A 21,762-nucleotide genomic window follows, 5' to 3' on the forward strand; every position below is an offset into this window, starting at 1 on the left:
TGATCTATTTCAGCTATTGCTTCTATAGGTTCTATCTGCCCTGGGAATATTTGATGGGATGGTATAGAAGAACTATACTCTGCAGCTAACCCATTTACACCATCAACATAATCTCCAAAAGCACTCACTGGGATAATATAATGGCCACATTTTGTGCACCCTTGAAACAGTTTGATAAAAAGCAGAGGCTAAAGTTTGAGACTGATAGGCTCAGCTGAATCAGCTTGGCAGAAAAAATGCAATCAATTAGCTTGTATGCCTGCTTTCATATACTTTTATTAACATAAAAAGTCAGTGTTTCTCTAAAAACATTTTGCAATGCAAAAGTATCTCCAGTTGAGTAACTACCAATCTTTGAAGCAGTTAGGAAGTCCACTTTTGCTTTCATTTTGTTCCAAACAGTTCACGGTAATTCAGAACTTTGTACATCTTTTGTTCTACAAACACATCTTTAAACTACAAAATCCATGACACATGCAGTGCTTTGGTCAGCTGCAACTCACTGAAATAATTATATAACAATATGGTTGACTACCCTGGGAACCCCGAACCACATATCATGCAGGCGCTCCATTTTCCCTGGCTTTGCCTTGGTCTTCATATGACATTTCAACCTGTTTCAAAACAAAGTTGAAGGAATAGAATAAATCAATGACAAATTGAACCAAATATGAAATGTCACACAAATATGAAAGATGAGTAGCACCCAAAATGATTGAGCCAATGATCTATGCCAAGTCTGATATTCTCAGCCAAACCCAAACAATACAACAGTTCTCAGTATCCAGAATGTCAGCCACAGCTACTGGAGACTGTCTAGTGACTGCTGGAATTGTGCGTGACTCGCATGTGTACACAATCCTTATGTGCACGTGCCCGTGTATATTCACATGTGCGCACCTTTGTCGACATGTGGCAATGTATCTCCAAACTTCATGGCTTGGGGCTCGGCTCCTCCACCTGCGACTGGATCCCTAGACTTCCTAACCCATAGACCGCAATCGGTAAGGTTACACAACACCGGTGCCCCACAAGGCTGTGTCCTCAGCCCCTTTTGATACTCCTGATACACCTCTGACTATATGGCCAAATTATGCTCCAACCCCATTTTTAAGTTTACTGATGACACCACTGTAGTGAGTCGGATCTCAAACGATGATGAGACGGAGTGCAGGAAAGAGGCAGAGAATCTGGTGAACTGGTGCAATGACAATAATTTCTCCCTCAATGTCAGCAAAACGAAGGAGACAGGCATCAACTTCAGGAATCGTAGTGGAGGACATGACCTGTCTCCATCAATGGGGATGAAGTGAAAATGGAGGGCTTCAAGTTTCTAGGTGTCCAGATCACCAACAACTTGTCCTGGTCCCTCCGCGCTGACGCTATAGTTAAGAAAGCCCACCAACGCCTCTACTTTCTCAGGAGGCTAAGGAAATTTGGCATGTCAACTACAACACTCACCAACTTTTACAGATGCACCATAGAAAGCATTCTTTCTGGTTGTGCCACAGCCTGGTATGGCTCTGCCCAAGACGGCAAAAAACTACAAAGAGTTGTGAACGAAGCCCAGTCCACCATGCAAACCATCCCATCCATTGACTCTTTCTACACTTCTCGCTGCCTTGGAAAATCAAGGATCCCTACGTACCCCGGACATTCTCTCTTCCACTTTCTTCCTTCAGGACAAAGATATAAAAGTCTGAGGTCACATAACAACTGACTCAAGAACAGCTTCTTCCCTGCTGCCATCAGATTTTTGAATGGACCTATCATATATTAAGCAGATCTTTTTCTGCACCCCAGCAAGACTGTAACACTATATCCTGTACCCTCTCCTTTCCTTCTCCCTTAAGCACTTTATGAATGGTATGCTTTGTCTGTATAGCACGCAAGAAACAATACTTTTCACTGCATACCAATATGTGACAAGAACTCAAATCAAATCGTCTGAATCCATGTGTGTGTGCCGTTACTACCACAGAAAGTAGTGTGATGTGTGATTTCAAGGAGGAATTAAATATAGCTCTTGGAGCTCAAGTGATATGGGGGGAAAGTGGGATCAGGGTATTGATCAGTTATCATTACAATGAATGGCAGAGCAGCGCTAAGGGCCGAATGGCCTCCTCCTGCTTCCATTTCTCATTATGTTTCGATGTGCACATCTGCATCCATGTAATTGTGCCTATATCTCTGTGTGAAGGCTGAGAGATGCCAGGTGCCAGGTGAACAGGTGATCAAGAAGGCAAATGGGATGTTGGCCTATATTGCGAGGGGGATAGAATATAAAAGCAGGAATGTCTTGATGCACCTGTACAGGGCATTGGTGAGGCCGCAGCTGGAATACTGTGTGCAGCATTGGTCCCCTTATATGAGGAAGGATATATTGGCATTGGAGGGAGTGCAGAGAAGGTTCACCAGGTTGATACCGGAGATGAGGGGTTTGGCTTATGAGGAGAGGCTGAGGAGATTGGGTTTGTACTCGTTGGAGTTTAGAAGGATGAGGGGGGATCTTATGGAGACTTATAAGATAATGCGGGGGCTGGATAGGGTGGAGGCGGAGAGATTCTTTCCACTTAGTAAGGAAGTTAAAACTAGAGGACACAGCCTCAAAATAAAGTGGGGTCGGTTTAAGACAGAGTTGAGGAGGAACTTCTTCTCCCAGAGGGTGGTGAATCTCTGGAATTCTCAGCCCACTGAGGTGGTGGAGGCTACCTCGCTGAATATGTTTAAAGCGCGGATGGATGGATTCCTGATCGGTAAGGGAATTAAGGGTTATGGGGATCAGGCGGGTAAGTGGTACTGATCCACGTCAGATCAGCCATGATCTTATTGAATGGCGGGGCAGGCTCGAGGGGCTAGATGGCCTACTCCTGCTCCTATTTCTTATGTTCTTATGTTCTTATTGCATGTAATGTAATGAACAGACTCAAGGTAAACCTTTGTACTACTCTTCTCCTGCAGACCCTAATTTGGGAATCCTTGCCCTATATTGTAACTGCAACTACAGTTCAAAAGTATTTGACGGAACACTTTGGGACATTCCAAGGGCATGAAAGGTCCTGCAAGTAAATTTTTTCCTGAGTCATGGCCTTGTGACGAAGAGGGAAGGAGTTGGTGAAATATTTCTTTACCTGTTTCAGGACATTGTGAATTTCCTCTGTAACAGATGATAGTTTCTTGCCAGTATGAGTCAATTGTTGTTCCAAACGCACCTTTGCCTCCTCACATCCTTTCAAGTTCTCCTCAGCACGAGTCAGAGATTTTTTGCTTTCTTTTAGCTCTAACGTCAGACTTTTGCTTACATTCTCCAGATTGGATATCTGCTTTGTTCTGTCTTCTATATAAAACAAAAAAATATATATAATTCTCCCTTGGAATTGCTCAAAAGTAATCTCGGATCCAAGTGCTATCCAAACAGTTTATTCACAATCCTGGCTTGCCTATCATTGTGAAATAATAAACATGCTACACAATAAATGTGACCAAGCTAAGCTGTTAACACATGGCAGTGAAACATCCACAAATCATATTATAATTCACAAGCACATTAAGTAACTTGTTCAAGTTCCAAGAAAGATGGGTTTTTCCTCTCTTTAAGCCTTATTCTCAGTTATGTCATTTTTTCTTCCACTTCCTTTGATGAATTTGGTGCATTTAGGTCTTTCATCAGCCTCTCTCTTCTTTCCCTCCATTTCCTTTTTGTGCACTTTATTATATTACATGCAGTATCTTTTTTCCCCCTACCTCTCGCAGTAGATATGTATCTTTTAGAAACGGTGTACACAGTTGCACATTACTTAGTACAGAAACAGGCCACTGGCCCAGCCACAAGCACCTCCTTCCATTTTTCTTCATGTCACCACATTAACATCACCTTCTATTCTTTTCTCTTTCATATGTTTATCTAGCTTCCTCTTAAAAGATCCCTTGCTATTTGCCCCAACTACTCCATGATGGAGTTTAATCCGGATAAATGCGAAGTGATGCATTTTGGAAGAAATAATGTAGGGAGGAGTTATACAATAAATGGCAGAGTCATCAGGAGTATAGAAACACAGAGGGACCTAGGTGTGCGAGTCCACAAATCCTTGAAGGTGGCAACACAGGTGGAGAAGGTGGTGAAGAAGACATATGGTATGCTTGCCTTTATAGGACGGGGCATAGAGTATAAAAGCTGGAGTCTGATGATGCAGCTGTATAGAACGCTGGTTAGGCCACATTTGGAGTACTGCGTCCAGTTCTGGTCGCCGCACTACCAGAAGGACGTGGAGGCATTAGAGAGAGTGCAGAGAAGGTTTACCAGGATGTTGCCCGGTATGGAGGGTCTTAGCTATGAGGAGAGATTGGGTAGACTGGGGTTGTTCTCCTTGGAAAGACGGAGAATGAGGGGAGATCTAATAGAGGTGTACAAGATTATGAAGGGTATAGATAGGGTGAACAGTGGGAAGCTTTTTCCCAGGTCGGAGGTGACAATCACGAGGGGTCACGGGTTCAAGGTGAGAGGGGCGAAGTATAACTCAGACATCAGAGGGACGTTTTTTACACAGAGGGTGGTGGGGGCCTGGAATGCGCTGCCAAGTAGGGTGGTGGAGGCAGGCACGCTGACATCGTTTAAGACTTACCTGGATAGTCACATGAGCAGCCTGGGAATGGAGGGATACAAACAATTGGTCTAGTTGGACCAAGGAGCGGCACAGGCTTGGAGGGCCGAAGGGCCTGTTTCCTGTGCTGTACTGTTCTTTGTAGTGAGTTTCACATTCAAATTCAGGGTGAAGAGGTTAAATTAACTATTGGATTTACTCATGGTAATTTCGTCATGGCCCCTAGTTCGGTCTTGCCCCCAAGTGGAAACGCCCTCTCTGTCTACCGGACTGAATCCTTTCATAATTTTAAAGACATCTATCATTGCTCAGTAGCAGCCTGTTCATGCTTGCCCGAAAAATCTTTTTTTGTGGCTTCACTGATGCTTTTATATCCCTTTTCATAATATAGAGAACATAACTGTTCAGTTCTCTATGTTCTACAAAAGTTTCACAGAATTTTTCTGCTTTTCCATCTATCCGACTCGAGATGAGCCCCATACTGTTGTTGTAGTGAAGCTTAGCACATCCCCAATAACCAGCCAGCCATTGATCATGTCTGCGCTGATCATTCAAGCACTTCATAAATGTTACATCTCCAACACTGTATAGATGATAACACCTTTAGCAACATAACAGCATTCATTTTAAACAACATTCTTGTTGGGATTTTTAATAAATGAAAATAACTGAAACATTAGATTTGAATGACCCCCTTGATGTTTGTGTCACTGATATTAAATACAGCATGAAAGCATAGTTTAAGTGTAGTTATATACTTGGGTAAATGCAGTCCCAAATTGCACCTATATTTCTCATATAATTAGACTACAGTGACCGATGAACCCCAGCTCCCAAAAAATTTCCAACCCTGGAACTGAAACAAAACTCAAGATGTTAGTCTCCGAGAAGCAGGAAAATTGATTTCTAATATTAAATAATTGGGTTTATACACAACTGAAGTTTTTTGTGGGATTAAATGTTTTCCGGGTTTGGTCAGTTAGAATCTTTTTCTTTATATCACAAAAGATGGTTATTTGGAGTGGCTGCAGGGCATTCTGGAGAGGGAGGGTGAACAGCCAGCTGTCGTGGTGCATATAGGCACCAAGGATATAGGGAAAAATCAGGATGAGGTCCTACAAGCTGAATTTAGTGAACTAGGAGTTAAACTAAAAAGTAGGACCTCAAAGGTAGCGATCTCAGGATTGCTACCAGTGCCACGTGCTAGACAGAGTCGGAATGTCAGGATCGCTAAGATGAATACGTGGCTTTTGCATTGGTGCAAAAGGGAGGGTTTCAAATTCCTGGGACTTTGGAATCAGTTCTGGGGGATGTGGGACCAGTACAAATCAGAGGGTCTGTACCTGGGCAGGACAGGAACCCATGTCCTCGGGGGAGTGTTTGCTAGTGCTGCTGGGGAAGGTTTAAGTTAATGTGGCGGGGGATGGAAACCGATGCAGAAGGTCAGAGGGAAGTAAGGTGGGGACAGAAACAAAAGGCAGTAAGGGGAAAGTGGAAGGCAGAGAAACCAAAGATAAAAATCAAAAAAAGTAGAGACTGTGGAGAACTCAGTGAATGGGTCCAGTAAGGCTAAGAGAAATAAAACACGGAGAGTGTACAAAACATGACATGACAGATGGTCTGAAGCAAGGAACATGACAGGTAAGGTGGATGAATTTAAAGCTTGGATTACTATATGGAATAATGATGTTGTGGCAATTACGGAGACTTGGATGAAAGGGCAAGACTGGCAGCTTAGCATTCCAGGAATTAGATGCTTCAGGCGAGGTAGAGAGGATGACAAAAAAGGTGGGGGTGTTGCTTTACTGATTATGGAGAATTACCCAGCTAAAGAGGGAGGACAGCTTGGTGGGATCATGCAGTGAGGCCATAAGGCTAGAACTCAGGAACAGGAGCTGTGCAATCACACTGTCGGGGTTGCACTACAGACCTCCCAACTGCCAGCATGAAGTGGAAGAACTGATATATCGGCAAATTATGGGAGATAAAGACAGCCTTTATCACTTTAGACTCCAAATAGGGAAACACAGACAATAGATCAACTGATTAGATTATGCAAGAAGCTCAAATCACAATGGGAGCCCTCCAGAAAGAGATCAGCCCAGGGGAAATGGGATCAGCTCCACCTAACTATGATGGGTGGCACGGTAGCACAGTGGTTAGCACTGCTGCTTCACAGCTCCAGGGTCCCGGGTTCGATTCCCGGCTCGGGTCACTGTCTGTGTGGAGTTTGCACATTCTCCTCGTGTCTGCGTGGGTTTCCTCTGGGTGCTCCGGTTTTCTCCCACAGTCCAAAGATGTGCGGGTTAGGTTGATTGGCCAGGTTAAAAATTGTCCCTTAGAGTCCTGGGATGTGTAGGTTAGAGGGATTAGCGGGTAAAAATATGTGGGGGTAGGGCCTGGGTGGGATTGTGGTCGGTGCAGACTTGATGGGCCGAATGGCCTCCTTCTGCACTGTAGGGTTTCTATGATTTCTATGATTCTATGATGGCTGTTTTAATATCTTGCTATTGTGCCACTGCTTTGTGTTATTAGCAGGCACTGATCATGTCACCGGTAGTAAATGATGAGCCCATTACCATATGTTTGGCGTGAAGTTCAAAACCCTATAAATTGTAAAGTGCACAATGGCCAGGGAGAGCAGTTGACGAGCAGCTGCCTCTCCCCAGGCCTGCGGTTTTGTTATTTTAAACAGACAATAAAATTTGTGTTGCCTTTTTGTACTGTACTCATGTCTGCTTGTCTTTCATGATGGTAGGAAGTGAGAAACTTCCCCTTACATGTCCAAGAGTGCTTCTTGAGGCAACCTTGTAGATAGTCCAATTTGGGAACATGCCATCTGAGACCTGGTTCTGGGAAACGAGCCCGGACAGGTGATTGATGTTTCAGTGGGGGACCATTTTGGGAACAGTGATCACAGTTCTATAAGTTTCAAGATACTTGTAGAAAAGGATTTTTAAAAAAAGTTTATTTATTAGTCACAACTAAGGCTTACATTAACACTGCAATGAAGTTACTGTGAAATTCTCCTAGTCGCCACAGTCCGGCGCCTGTTCAGGTCAATGCACCTAACCAGCAAATCTTTCAGAATGTGGGAAGATACCGGAGCACCCGGAGGAAACCCACGCAGACACAGGGAGAACATGCAAACTCCACACAGACAGTGACCCAAGCTGGGAATTGAACCCGGGTCCCTGGCGCTGTGAAGCAGCAGTGCCAACTACTGTGTTACTGTGCTGCCCGCAGATAGAAGTAGACCCAGAGTGAAAGTGGGGGAAGGCTAACTATGACAGTATTAGGCAGGAGCGAGGGAATGTAGACTGGGGGCGGCTGCTTGAGGGTAAACCCACATCCAAAAGTCAGTTGTTAACAATTCAGGAAAAGTATGTCTCTTTAAAAATGAAGGATAAAGATGGCAAGATTCAGGAACCCTGAATGACAAGAAAGCTTAGTGAAAAAGGAGGCATCCATAAATTTCAGGAAATTGAAAACGGATAAGGCTCTTGATATAAAAAGATAGCAGAAGAGAGCTTAAACAGGGACTTAGGAGGGCAAAAAGGGGCCATGAAATGTCCTTGGCAGTCAAGATTAAGGAGAATCCTAAGGCTTTTTATGCATATAAAAGGAAGAGGGAAGCAAAGGAAAGGACAGTGGAGGGAATTTGTGTGTGGAGCCTGATAAGTGGGTGAGGTCCTCAATGAGTACTTTGCATCAGTATTCACAAAGGAGAAGGATGTGGTGGATGGTGAGTGTAGAAAGGAGGATATTGACATTCTTTTTGATTTGATTTATTGTCACATGTATTAGTACACAGTGAAAACTATTTTTTCTTGAACGCTATATGGATAAAGCATACCATTCATAGAGAAGGAAAGGACAGGGTGCAGAATATCGTGTTAGTCATAGCTAGGGTGTAGAGAAAGATCAACTTAATGCGAGGTAGGTCCATTCAAAGGTCTGATGGCAGCAGGGAAGAAGCTGTTCTTGAGTCGGTTAGTACGTTCCTCAGACATTTGTATCTTTTTCCTGATGGAAGAAGGTGGGAGGGAGAATGTCCACGGTGCGTGGGGTCCTTAATTATGCTGGCTGCTTTGCCGAGGCACGGGAAGTGTAGACGGAATCAATGGATGGGAGGCTGGTTTGCGTGATGGATTGGGTTACATTCACGACCTTTTTTAGTTCCTTGTGGTCTTGGGCAGAGCAGGAGCCATGCCAAGCTGTGATACAGCCAGAAAGAATGCTTTCCATGGTGCATCTGTAAAAGTTGGTGAGAGTCATAGCTGACGTGCCAAATTTCCATTGTCTTCTGAGAAAGTAGAGATGTTGATGGGCTTTCTTAACTATAATGTCGGCATGGGGGGACCAGGACAGGTTGTTGGTGATCTGGACACCTAAAAACTTGAAGCTCTTGACCCTTTCTACTTCGTCCCTGTTGATGTGGCTTACCTGAAGAAGGGGCTTGCAGCTCCGAAAGCTTGTGTGGCTTTTGCTACCAAATAAACCTGTTGGACTTTAACCTGGTGTTGTTAAACTTCTTACTGTGTTTACCCCAGTCCAACGCCGGCATCTCCACATCATGATGTGGACAGGGACATGTGTGGTAATATAATCAGGGCCTAGTTTTAAGGCTGATTAAATTGATATCCTAAATTAAAGAATTGGCCATGTTAAAAATCAAACACAGTCAAACCTCGGGCAGGCCAGACTTGACGAAAGTCAAATATACAAAGACACAGGAACATGTCAGGGCCTGGCCTATCAACCACCCATCAAGGATCATTGCACTTCTTACTGAGACCCAGCAGGAGATCATCGCACCCCATTGAAATGCACCAGCCTATTGTTAGAAGCCCAGATCGGGCCAGACTTTCTGTCACTTACAGTTCCTGCAGTTACGTTATCTGACAACATGGAGATGGCACCCGGGGAGGGCCCCAGTGTCCTGTCAGGCAGACATCAAGAAACCCACTGGATATTGGGACCCCCTCCCGAGACCTCATTGGTCAGAAACCAGTGAAGTTTCTGGAAAGGTGGAGAGGGAGGGGGATAAAGGTATGCATCTCAGACACACCAGCAGCGAAGACTCGGTGAGTGAGGCGACCTCGACCATCCAGAAGATTGACCAGAGAAGGAAGGAAGAAGCTGCCATCAACACTCACCTTCGTGACGACGGACCAGAGGGACTCAGAGAATCGGGCCTGCAGTTTACCAAACCATCTTTGCGGGTAGTAGACTTGAATCTGAGGTATCCTCTTTTATGTGGGTAATTTAAGGGTTAATAGTATTATTCATAAACTTATTGAACCTTTACTTGCATTTGTTCTTTGTCCATCTTGCAAATAAGGGCACCAGGGTAAAACTTTAAGTAAGCTGATCGGAAGTATCTGAGAATTACAGGTACAACACATGTTCTCCATTACTCTTCCTGAAGTTGATGACAATCTCCTTAGTTTTGTTGACATTGAGGGAGAGATTATTGTCGTCGCACCAGCTCACCAAATTCTCTATCTCATTCCTGAACTCTGTCTCGTCATTGTTTTAAGATCCAATCCACTACAGCCCTTGAGGTGGTGATGGTCAGCCGCCTTCTTGAATCGTTGCAGTCCATGTGCTCAGGGTTTGGGTTTGTCACAAGCCAGGAAGGTCCAAGCTTTACACACTACTTTAAGTATTGAGCCAAACAAATTTCCAGAAAGGTCCGAGAACTTGCTCTTCCATAAGCTCTATGCTGGTTGGTGCAATCCAATGAGACCAAACTGGGAAAAATTGGCTGTATCATTTTAAAATTTGTACAAGCTCACACAGGAAAGATATCCAAATCAATCAGCGATGCTGATTGCTACCTTATGTGGACACTGAATAAAGATCAGATAGGGTTAGGTTTCTTACAGTTAACTGCCTATGGCAATCACTACCTACAATGTTTAAACAATGGCCACTTGGATGTGATGGAAAACTGTCAGGTCTCCAGGAACTGTGTCCAAGATTCAGCACCTTTAAAAGGGAAGAAAAGTGGGGTCCCAGGGAGCTGCTTGGGTTCATCTGCAGGATGAAGAAGCTATGCATCTTTAGGCTAACCACATACATAATCAAGTACCTTATTAGAAGCATGTGCTCACACTTCTCTTTGGTAGTATTGCCTTTTCGCTATTCATGTAAACCCACAAATCACAGAGCCTAATTTTCTTACCCATTTTGCCCTCCAGCGCCTGTACTTTCAGCTCCATTTCTGCCCGAGTCTTTTCACTTTTTTGTAATTTTTGCAGCAAACTGCCCACGTCCACCATCGCTCCATTATAAACGATTAGGTTGCTGCTTTCTGCACCATCGCTGGATTCGGGTTTCACTGTTAAACTAGGCAACAATAGTTTGTTTCCTACATTAAATACATAAAGAGGCAGGTTATCTCTGGGATCTGGCTTCAAATTTAGCCTATTACAATAGAACAAAAGTTGCTACTTTTATGGGAAATTAATCTGGACAGTGTAGATGGAGCTTTACTCTGTATCTAACCCTGTGCTGTACCTGCCCTGGGAGAGTTTGATGGGGACAGTGTAGAGGGAGCTTTACTTTGCATCTATCTCATGTTGCACATGCCTTTGGAGTGTTTGATGGAACAATGTTGAGGGAGCTTTACTCCTGGTCATTATCAGAACAAATTAGGAGAAGGGAAGTGTTGGCACAGGAAACAGGATGGGAAGAAATTTTTGGAGATAGATGTGGGATGGTAGCGTATGTGGATGGTTTATCCCCTGAGATGAAGGTAGAGAAGTTGAGGAAGTGAAGAGTCAGAGACGGTTCATGTGCATGGAGAGGTGGAAGTTAGAAGCAAAGTGAAAGCAATTCTCCAGTTCAGAGTGAGTACTGGAAGCAGCCTCAGTGTTGCTCTGATCCATTTTGCAACTACTTTTTCTACTACATGTATAACTGAGTCATACTTGCTTCCTCTTCTTCCTCACTGCATTTTCTTTTCATTTTGCATTATAAAATCTACAAGTAGATGTTCTACTGGGACAGAAGCCCAAGGGTTGCTACAGATCCTGTTATTCCTGAGGCAACAGGTTTCACAAGGTGCTCACAGTTCTGAAATATTTCTTCAAACTATCTGGAATCCTTGCGGATCTATTTACTTTGGCTAACTACTGAGTGTAATGATGCTGACACTATTATCCCCCTAATTCCTTTTCTTGATATTGTGGACCATTACAATCACACTAGCTTGTCAAGTCCTGACTGATAATACCCCAAGAATCAGTTTGATAAAGACAATTAAGCCCGGAGCAGCACCCCCAACAATCAGTTGCTTCAAAGAGTTCTGATCTCTGCCCAATGTTTGCTCTTCACTCTGTGACCCTCTCACCCTCAGCACCTCCCTTCCTCACCACTCTCTCCAATACAGTCTACCCAAGAGCAGGGAAGAAAAACAGATCAATCAATCAGATGACAGACATAATCACAAGACAGAAACAGAAAAAGCTAGAAGACATAAGGAAGAGATAAGCAGGAATAAAGTGAAGAGAAAGAAAGCAACATAAGAATGATTGAGACAAGAGACACACAATGTTCTGACCATATTAACACTCAGGTAGAAGCATATTTATGGTATTTTTGTGCTAAAATTTGCTCTAAATGATTTCAAGTTTTAAAAACAGATTAAAAGTAAACAATACTTGTGAATCCCAGGGTGATATTGGAATATTGCACACAGTTCTGGTCACCACACTATTTTGGAGTGGAGACTTCAGAGAGGGTACAGAAAAGGTTGATCAGATTTGGAGGGTATTAACTACGAGGAAAGATTGAACAAACTTGGTTTGTTTTCATTTGACCGTCGGAGGCTGAGGGGCGACCTGATGGAAGTTTACAAAATTATGAGAGGCATGGATAGAATGGATGGTCATCGTTTAAGACTTAACTGGATAGTCACATGAGCAGCCTGGGAATGGAGGGATACAAACGATTGGTCGAGTTGGACCAAGGAGCGGCATAGGCTTGGAGGGCCGAAGGGCCTGTTTCCTGTGCTGTACTGTTCTTTGAGTCTTTTTTCCAAGGTAGAAATGTCAATTACTAGGGGACATAGGTTTAAGGTAAAAGGGGGAAAAGTTTAAAGGAGATATGAGAAGCAAGTTTATTTTTTACACAGTGGGTGATAAGAGCCTGGAAAGCGCTGCCAGAGGAGGTGGTAGAAGCAGATACAAGAGCAACGTTTTAGAGGCATCTTGACAGATAGATGAATAGGCAGAGAATAGAGGAATATGGACCGCGGAGAGGCAAAAGGCTTTAGTTTAGAAAGGCATCATGTGTCAGTGCAGGCTTGGTGGGGCAAAGGGCCTGTACCTGTGCTGTACTGTTCTTTGATATTTATTATTGTACTTTTAAAACCAAGATTGGAAGTTAATCCCCAAAGAAAGGCAAAGGAAAACAAAGGAATTGTTCGCTAACACCTTTCTTGTTGCAGAAGGAAAGAGCAAAGGATGTAAGCATTGTGGCAACATTTTATTTGTAGATTTAGGTATCTTTATCCTGTACCTCTTAATTTAAAAATAAGAGCTTTCAAAAAACAAAGAGACCAATTCCTATCAGTTTGTGCAAATGCTTTGGATCTGCAAAGTATATCAGCCAATACTACAAATATCTCGGAGACATATGTATCAGAAAACAAAACATCTGGGCAGACCCAAATGTTACATACCACTTGGTGATTAAGCCACAATATTATTTCATTGTGATAGTTTCAATATACCTTGCATTTGCCAGGCCCCCAGAAAGTGGTCACTGATGTCCCTCAATGTATATATTATGGAGTTGATTGTGCAAAGTCCTAACTCTCCAATCGATTCAGGGAGATTGGTTTTATCAAGATAAGAATTGAATAGCTTTAATTTAGTTATAGTTTTGCAATAATGGTAATAGGGGAAGATGTGGACAAGGTACCAAGAAAGACCTGAACCATACTCTGGCAGCTATTCTTTCTATGAAGTGTTGGTCTATTTGTTTCTTTGAAGCTTAAGTTTATTTATTCGTGTCACAAGTAGGCATACATTAACACTGCAATGAAGTTACTGTGAAGTTGAAAATAAAGCCACTTAAAGGTATTCAGCTGATGGTTTTAATTTTTCAAAGCCATAGTGCTATATGAACTGACTGATAAACTGGTGGGTAGTGCTAATTTCTGTGACTGACTCGATTCAGGAGTGAACTGTTAAGTCCGAGAGCCTGTTATAAAAGTGTCTGGTACGAACGTTATCAGCTATGTGCTGATATAGCGTGGACATGCACTGGAAATGCCATCTGCAAGCCCAGAAACATGAAACAAATCCTGTTCATCCAGAGATGACTATAGGCACAAGATCAGGCTTCAGTTTATGCTTGTCTGTAGGAGCTGGCTCTTATGTAGAGCATAAGGAAAAGTATCTTGAGAAGTCTTATTCTGAAAGAATTCCAGAACTGTTACAGCCTAGAATAGTTAGAAGAAGTGCAGTACCCAACAAATGATCAGATTCCGTCTCACTTTCTGTCACTTTTACTTCATCTTTTGAGCCATCCGTTAGCTTCCTATACAGGCAGGAGTCTCGCAGCACCACTTTACTGATTAACTTCTTAACCTGGAAATAAAAATTAAAAACAGACAATCCTAACAGGAAAAATGGTCATTCTTCCCTCCCCTACTTTTCAATGTCTTGATTCTTTTTGAGTTGTCTCAGTGACAGCTTGTCACTACTCACCTTTTACTACTCTTCAGATAAGAACCTAGATAGGGAATGTCAGCAGGCAATTCATCTGTTTCATGTGCTGCATCAGCACAGCACAAATCAGAACTCAGCTTTAAGACAGGCCAAACATCAGCCCTATATAGGAAGGGTGTGGAAGTGTTGGAAAGGGTGCAGAGGAGATTTACCAGGATGTTGCCTGGTATGGTGGGAAGATCGTATGAGGAAAGGCTGAGGGACTTGAGGTTGTTTTCATTAGAGAGAAGAAGGTTAAGAGGTGACTTAATAGAGGCATACAAGATGATCAGAGGATTAGATAGGGTGGATAGTGAGAGCCTTTTTCCTCGGATGGTGATGGCTAACACGAGGGGACATAGCTTTAAATTGAGGGGTGAGAGATATAGGACAGATGTTAGAGGTAGGTTCTTTACTCAGAGAGTAGTAAGGGCGTGGAATGCCCTGCCTGCAGCAGTAGTGGACTCGTCAACATTAAGAGCATTCAAATGGTTATTGGATTAACATATGGATGATATTGGAATAGTGTAGATGAGATGGGCTTTAGATTGGTTTCACTGGTCGACGCAACATCGAGGGCCGAAAGGCCTGTACTATGCTGTAATGTTCTATGTTGTCTTAAGAGGTTAACTGCTACAAAGGCAAGGTAATTAAAATTCTGGGATTTTGAGATTACCAGCACACCTAAAGAAATGACAGTTCAAAAGGTGACCCATGTTTGTTTCATGAAGTCAAAGGATAGGTGGGTTAACTCTGCTAAAGAGCTGGACATGCGGAGCCGGGGAGAGAAAAAAACCCGAGTTTAAAAAGCATCCAGTAAGGGAAATTGAGTTTATTGATTGTTGTCACAAGTAGGCTTACATTAACACTGCAGTGAAGTTACTGTGAAGGTCCCCTAGTCGCCACGCCCCAGCGCTTGTTCAGGTACAATGAGGGAGAATTTAGCATGGCCAATGCACCTAACCAGCATGTCTTTCAGACTGTGGGAGAAAACTGGAGCACCAGAGGAAACCCACGCAGACATGGGGAGAACGTGAAGACTCCGCACAGACAGTGACCCAAGCCGGGAATCAAGCTCGTGTCCCTGTTGTTGTGAGGCAGCAGTTGCTAACCACTGTGTCATCCAACGGGGTGAAACTGTTTATACTTCAATGCAAGGAGAATTACAAACAAGGTGGATGAGTTAAGAGCATAGGTAGACACGTGGCAGCATGATGTCATTGCTATAAAGGAAACCTAGCTAAAGGAGGGGCAAAACTGGCAGCTCAATATCCCCGGTTATAGAATCTTCAGACACAATAGTGGCAATAAAAAAAAGGAGGGGGAGTAGCACTAATGGTTAAAGGATCAATTCCAGTTGTGAGAAGGGCTGAAATGTGAAATGGGTTAACAAACAAGGCTCTATGAGCTTGGATATAAAAAAGGGGCAGTCACACAAGTGGGGGTATACTACAGACCACCAAATAGTGAAAGGGAGATCGAAGAACAAATATCTGCCTGTAAGAGCAAGAGGGCAATAATAGTAGGAGACTTTAACTATCCCAACATTAATTGGGATTCAAACAGTACAAGAGGCACTGAGGGAGAAAATTTAATGCACTGTGTCCAAGAAAATGTTTTCAACCAATTAGTGACAAACCCAATGAGAGGAGATAAGAGATAGGAAATATACAGTAAATGGCAGAACCCTTAAGAGTACTGATAGGCAAAGGGATCTGGGTGTACAGGTACACAGGTCACGGAAAGTGGCAATGCAGGTGGAGAAGGTAGTCAAGAAGGCATGCTTGCCTTCATTGGCCGGGGTATTGAGTTTAAAAATTGGCAAGTCATGTAGTCGCTTTATAGAACCTTAGTGAGGCCGCACTTGGAATATAGTATTCAATTCTGGTCGCCACACTACCAGAAGGATGTGGAAGCTTTGGAGAGGGTACAGAAAAGATTTACCAGGATTGCCTGGGCATTAGCTATGAGGAGAGGTTGGAGAAACACTGGAGCGACAGAGGTTGAGGGGAGATCTGATAGAAGTCTACAAGATTATGAGGGGCATGGACAGAGTGGATAGTCAGAAGCTTTTTCCCAGGGTGGAAGAGTCAATTGCTAGGGGGCATAGGTTTAAGGTGCGAGGGGCAAGTTTTAAAAGAGACGTACGAGGCAGATCTTTTACACACAGAGTGACGGGCGCCTGGAACTCGTTGCCGGGGGAGGTAGTGGAAACGGATACGGTAGTGACTTTTAAGGGGCGTCTTGACAAATACATGAATGAGATGGGAATAGAGGGATATGGTCCCCGGAAGCATAGGGGGTTTTAGTTAAGCCAGGCAGCAGGTCGGTGCAGGCTTGGAGGGCCGAAGGGCCTGTTCGTGTCCTGTAATTTTCTTTGTTCTTTGAGATTTGCAATTTTAGACCTAATCTTAGGGAACAAAGAAGGGCAAGTGGGTAAAGTGACAGTGACCATATTGGGGATAGTGATCACAATTCAATTAGATTTAGCATTACCATGGAAAAGGACAGAGATAAAGCATGAGTAAAAGTTTTGAACTGGGGAAAGGCAAATTTTGCAGGAATGAGAAGGGACTTGGCTGAGGTGGACTGGACAGCACTGCGAGGGCATACAACAGTGGAAAACCAGTGGGAACAGTAAAAAGAGAGATCTTAAATATATAAAACATCCACGTCTCCTCCAAAAATGAATGGTACTGCCAAATCTAGATTAGTTAAGAAAAAGTGGGACCTTTCAGAGATGAAGAAAGGAACTTGTGTAGATACAAAGGCTGTGGGAAGGATCTTAAATGAACATTTTGTCTCTATTTTCACAAAGGAAATTGATGATGTAGATTTAGTGTTCCAGGAGGAGCACTGAGATATTGGACAGCATAATAATAGAGAAGAAATACTCGAAGGGTTGGAATCCTTGAAAGTTGATAAGTTGCCAGGGCCAGATAGATTGTTTCCGAGGCTGAAGGAGGTTAGGATGCAGATAGCAGATGTTCTGAGGTTGATTTTCCAATCCTCACCAGACACGGGGGAGGTATGGGCGGCACGGTAGCACAGTGGTTAGCACTGCTGCTTCACAGCTCCAGGGACCTGGGTTCGATTCCCGGCTTGGGTCACTGTCTGTGTGGAGTTTGCACATTCTCCTCGTGTCTGCGTGGGTTTCCTCCGGGTGCTCCGGTTTCCTCCCACAGTCCAAAGATGTGCAGGTTAGGTTGATTGGCCATGCTAAAATTGCCCCTTAGTCTCCTGAGATGTGTAGGTTAGAGGGATTAACGGGTAAATGTGTAGGGATATGGGAGTAGAGCCTGGGTGGGATTGTGGTCGGTGCAGACTCGATGGGCCGAATGGCCTGTTTCTGCACTGTAGGGTTTCTATAAAAAAAAAGGTACCAGAGGACTGGGGAAATGCAAACACAGTTCCATTATTTAAAAAGGGATTGAAGGAAATGTCAAACAATGATAGGCCAGTTAGCCTTACATCTGTGGTGAGCAAATTAGTCGAATCAATCCTCAGAGGTGGGATTGACTGTCACGTAGAAAGGCATGGACATGACAGGGATGGTCAACATAGATTTGTTAAAGGAAGGTCTTGCCTCACAAATTTACTTGAATTCTTTGAGGAAGTGACAAGAAGGATGAAGGTAGTGCAGTGGGTGTTGTGTACATGGATTTTAACCAGGTGTTTGACAAGGTCCTACATGGCAGATTGGTCAAAAAAATAAAAGCCCATGTGATACAGGGTAGTGTGGCAACCTGGATTAAAAGTTGGCTTCGTAACAAGAGACAAAGGATAATGGCTGGTGAATGCCCTTGCGAATGGAAAGTTGTTTCAAGTGGTTGTTCCACAGGGATTGGTGTTGGGACCCATGCTGTTTGCGATACATATTAATGATTGGATGTGAACGTGGGGGGCACCATTGGGAAATTTGCACATGACACAAAGATTGGCCGAGTAGTGGATAGTGTAGAGGGGGAGGCGATGGCCTAGTGGTATTATCGCGAGACTATTAATTCAGAAACTCAGCGAATTCATAGAAAGAAATTCATAGAAACCCTACAGTGCAGAAAGAGGCCATTTGGCCCATCGAGTCTGCACCGACCACAATCCCACCCAGGCCCTACCCCCATATTCACCCGCTAATCCCTCAAACCGACGCATCTCAGGACACTAAGGGGCAATTTTTTTTAGCACGGCCAATCAACCTAACCCGCACATCTTTGGACTGTGGGAAAAAACCGGAGCACCCGGAGGAAACCCACGCAGACACGAGGAGAATGTTCAAACTCCACACAGAATGTTCTTGACAGTCTGAATCCCGTCAAGGCAGATGGCGGAATTTGAATTAAATAAAAAATGTCTGGAATTAAGAGTCGACTGATGACCATGAAACTATTGTTGATTGTCGGAAAAACCCATCAGGTTCACTAATGTCCTTTAGGGAAGGAAATCTGTCATCCTTACCTGGTCTGGCCCACATGTGACTCCAGAGCCATACCAATATGGTTGACTCTCAACTGCTCTCTGAACAAGGGCAACTAGGGATGGGCAATAAATGCTGGCCAGCCAGTGATGCCCACATCCCACGAGTGAATATAAGAGGATAGCTGTAATCTACAAAACAAAATGAGTTGGTGCCAGGGTAGAAAAGTGTAGCTAAGAGGAGTGATTGGATAGGTTGGGGTTATTCTCCTTGGAACAAAGAAGGTTGAGGGGTGACTTGATAGAGATGTACAAAATTATGAGGGGAAGAAATAGAGTGTACAGAATAAAACTGTTTCCCTTGGTGGAGAATTCTAGAATTAGGAGACATAGATTTAAGATAATTGGCAGTAGGTATAGAAGAGACATGAGGAAGAACCTCTTTACGCATAAGTCATGGGTGACTGGAATTTCGCTGTCTGAGTTGGTGGTGGTGGCAGAAACTCTGAACTCTTTTAAAAAGTACCTGGATCTGCACCTTAAGTGCTGTAAGCAACAGGGTAATGGGCCAGGTGCAAGAAGGTGGGATGTCCTTGTGTTGGCAAGGCAAGATGTGCTGAATGGCTTCCTTCTGTGCTGTAACTTTTCTAGGGTTCTATACAATGTCTACAATACTTGCAAATAAGTGCAGCCTAGAGAGATGTTTGCCATTTGGAAATTAGAGCTAAATTAGTTTATAAGCATAGAGTGAACCCTAAAAGGTTGCAAAACCCATTTATTTTATTAGATCAAAGAAGAAATTGTGAATGGGGATAATGAATTTAAAGGTCAGTTTGTGGAAAGCAACTCATCATTGAAATGGATGGAGCTTAAGAAGGTTCTCTGGTTTCAATTTATCGGTGTGTGTGTGCTGGGAAGGTCAGTTGCAGCTTACCAAGAAGACTACCAATTGAAATGACAGTTAACATAGGAAGTGGGTGAAGCTTAATCTCAGTTTCTATCTTGAGAGGGAACAGAAGCTGGAAGATTATGTAGTTTGAAGTGAATGGGAAAATCCAACTTCACAGTGCCTCAATGTAAAGTAAAATAATCAGCTGAATGAGCTTAGAAGTAACCAGAACAAGGGATTGAGGCATCCACAGCCAAGACAGGATAAATTAAAGCTTTACCTCGGAGAATAGATGAAGCTGAGGAGAATTCTCCAGAGGACTGGGGCACATTTATACTTCCTACAGAAGTAAATAACGAAGATTAATGTGACATACGAGAAGATTCTTGGGGAAGAAGTGCATGTCTTTCACATGCAATAAAGTTTGTTTCGTTTAAGAAAGAAGTGAAGTCTTGTGACAAAGTTCCATTGGTTACAATAAGGTGTTCCGGTTTATTTTTAAATGTTAATGGCCCCTAACAGGGCCGTAACAATACTGTAAACTCAGTGCATAATAAATGGAAAAGGTATTGTACCTGTGCACGTGAAAGGTGTAGTCCAAGAGTGTAGATGATTTCTTCAAGATCTTTCTCGAGCAGAAAACCACAGTAACTTTGATCAAAATAAACAAAGGCAAGAAGAAGGTCCTTGTTGTGTGTGAACAGCTGTTTCTTTTCCTTGAAAAATCAAGACAAGTGCAGTCAGATTTAATATGCAATCAGAGAAGCTGAAAAATATGCTTATTTGTGTCCTGCATTGAAGGTGCATTCTATTTATAACTTCAAACATAGGCTGTGTTTGCATATAATTGCTCAGGACTGTCTTTCAATTCTAAAAAAAAGACACTGACAAGATTGTTTAAGATGGCTAACAAGGTTACGTGATGCTTTTTGTCAATTTCTGTCTCAAGCCGCTAGAAAGTTCTTGATTGAATAACTGTGGCTGGGGGCCTCCGCCTGACATCAGCTTCAATAACTGTGGCTGGGGGCCTCCGCCTGACATCAGCTTCAATAACTGTGGCTGGGGGCCTCCGCCTGACAACAGCTTCAATAACTGTGGCTGGGGGCCTCCGCCTGACAGCAGCTTCAATAACTGTGGCTGGGGGCCTCCGCCTGACAACAGCTTCAATAACTGTGGCTGGGGGCCTCCGCCTGACAACAGCTTGAATAACTGTGGCTGGGGGCCTCCGCCTGACAACAGCTTCAATAACTGTGGCTGGGGGCCTCCGCCTGACAGCAGCTTCAATAACTGTGGCTGGGGGCCTCCGCCTGACAACAGCTTCAATAACTGTGGCTGGGGGCCTCCGCCTGACAACAGCTTCAATAACTGTGGCTGGGGGCCTCCGCCTGACAACAGCTTCAATAACTGTGGGTGACGGAAACTTGGTTAAAAGAAGGACAGGACTGGCAGCTGAATATTCCGGGGTATAAGTGTTTTAGGCGAGACAGAGGAGGGGCTAAAAAAAGTGGGGGAGTAGCGATATTAGTTAAGGAGCATATTACCGCAGTGCAGAGGGTAGACAACTTGGAGGGGTCATGTACTGAGTCGCTGTGGGTAGAACTCAAACAGGAAGGGTGCAGTCACTATGCTGGGGGTGTACTACAGACCACCCAACAGCCCACGGGAAGTGGAGGAAAGGATATGTCAGGAGATTCTGGATAGGTGCAGAAAAAATAGGGTTGTTGTAGTGGGGGACTTTAATTTCCCTGGCACAGACTGGAAAGTGCTTAGAGCTGGGGGTCTGGACGGGGAGGAATTTGTAAAATGCGTACTGGAAGGTTCTTTGGAACAGTATGTAGATAGCCTGACTAGAGAGGGGGCTATACTGGGCCTAGTTCTGGGAAATGAGCCCGGTCAGGTCGTCAAAGTTTCGGTAGGGGAACATGTGGCAAATAGTGACCACAACTCTGTTAACTTTAGGATAGTAATGGACAAGGATGAGTGCTGTCCTACGGGCAGGGTGCTAAATTGGGGGAAGGCTGACTATCGCCGGATTAGGCAGGAATTGGTGGATGTTGATTGGGAGAGGATGTTCGAGGGTAAGTCCGCGTCTGGCATGTGGGAGTCTTTTAAGGAACTATTGATAAGGCTGCAG

The 21,762-nt window shown here is 43.8% G+C and overlaps 1 protein-coding gene across 1 annotated transcript; it reads right to left on the reverse strand.

Annotated features, from left to right (window-relative positions):
- Nucleotides 1-248: 248 nt before the first annotated feature.
- On the reverse strand, nt 249-20,350 carry LOC144490579 (cell division cycle and apoptosis regulator protein 1-like; the record flags this gene model as incomplete). Its single annotated transcript, XM_078208292.1, has 5 exons — nt 249-614; nt 3,132-3,337; nt 10,792-10,977; nt 14,086-14,206; nt 20,204-20,350. Coding segments are annotated over 5 exons (717 nt in total), but the record flags the coding sequence as incomplete, so codon positions are not given.
- Nucleotides 20,351-21,762: the final 1,412 nt, after the last annotated feature.

This window comes from Mustelus asterias, unplaced genomic scaffold (genome assembly GCF_964213995.1).
Source record: "Mustelus asterias unplaced genomic scaffold, sMusAst1.hap1.1 HAP1_SCAFFOLD_3456, whole genome shotgun sequence".
NCBI classification, from domain to species: Eukaryota; Metazoa; Chordata; class Chondrichthyes; order Carcharhiniformes; family Triakidae; genus Mustelus; species Mustelus asterias.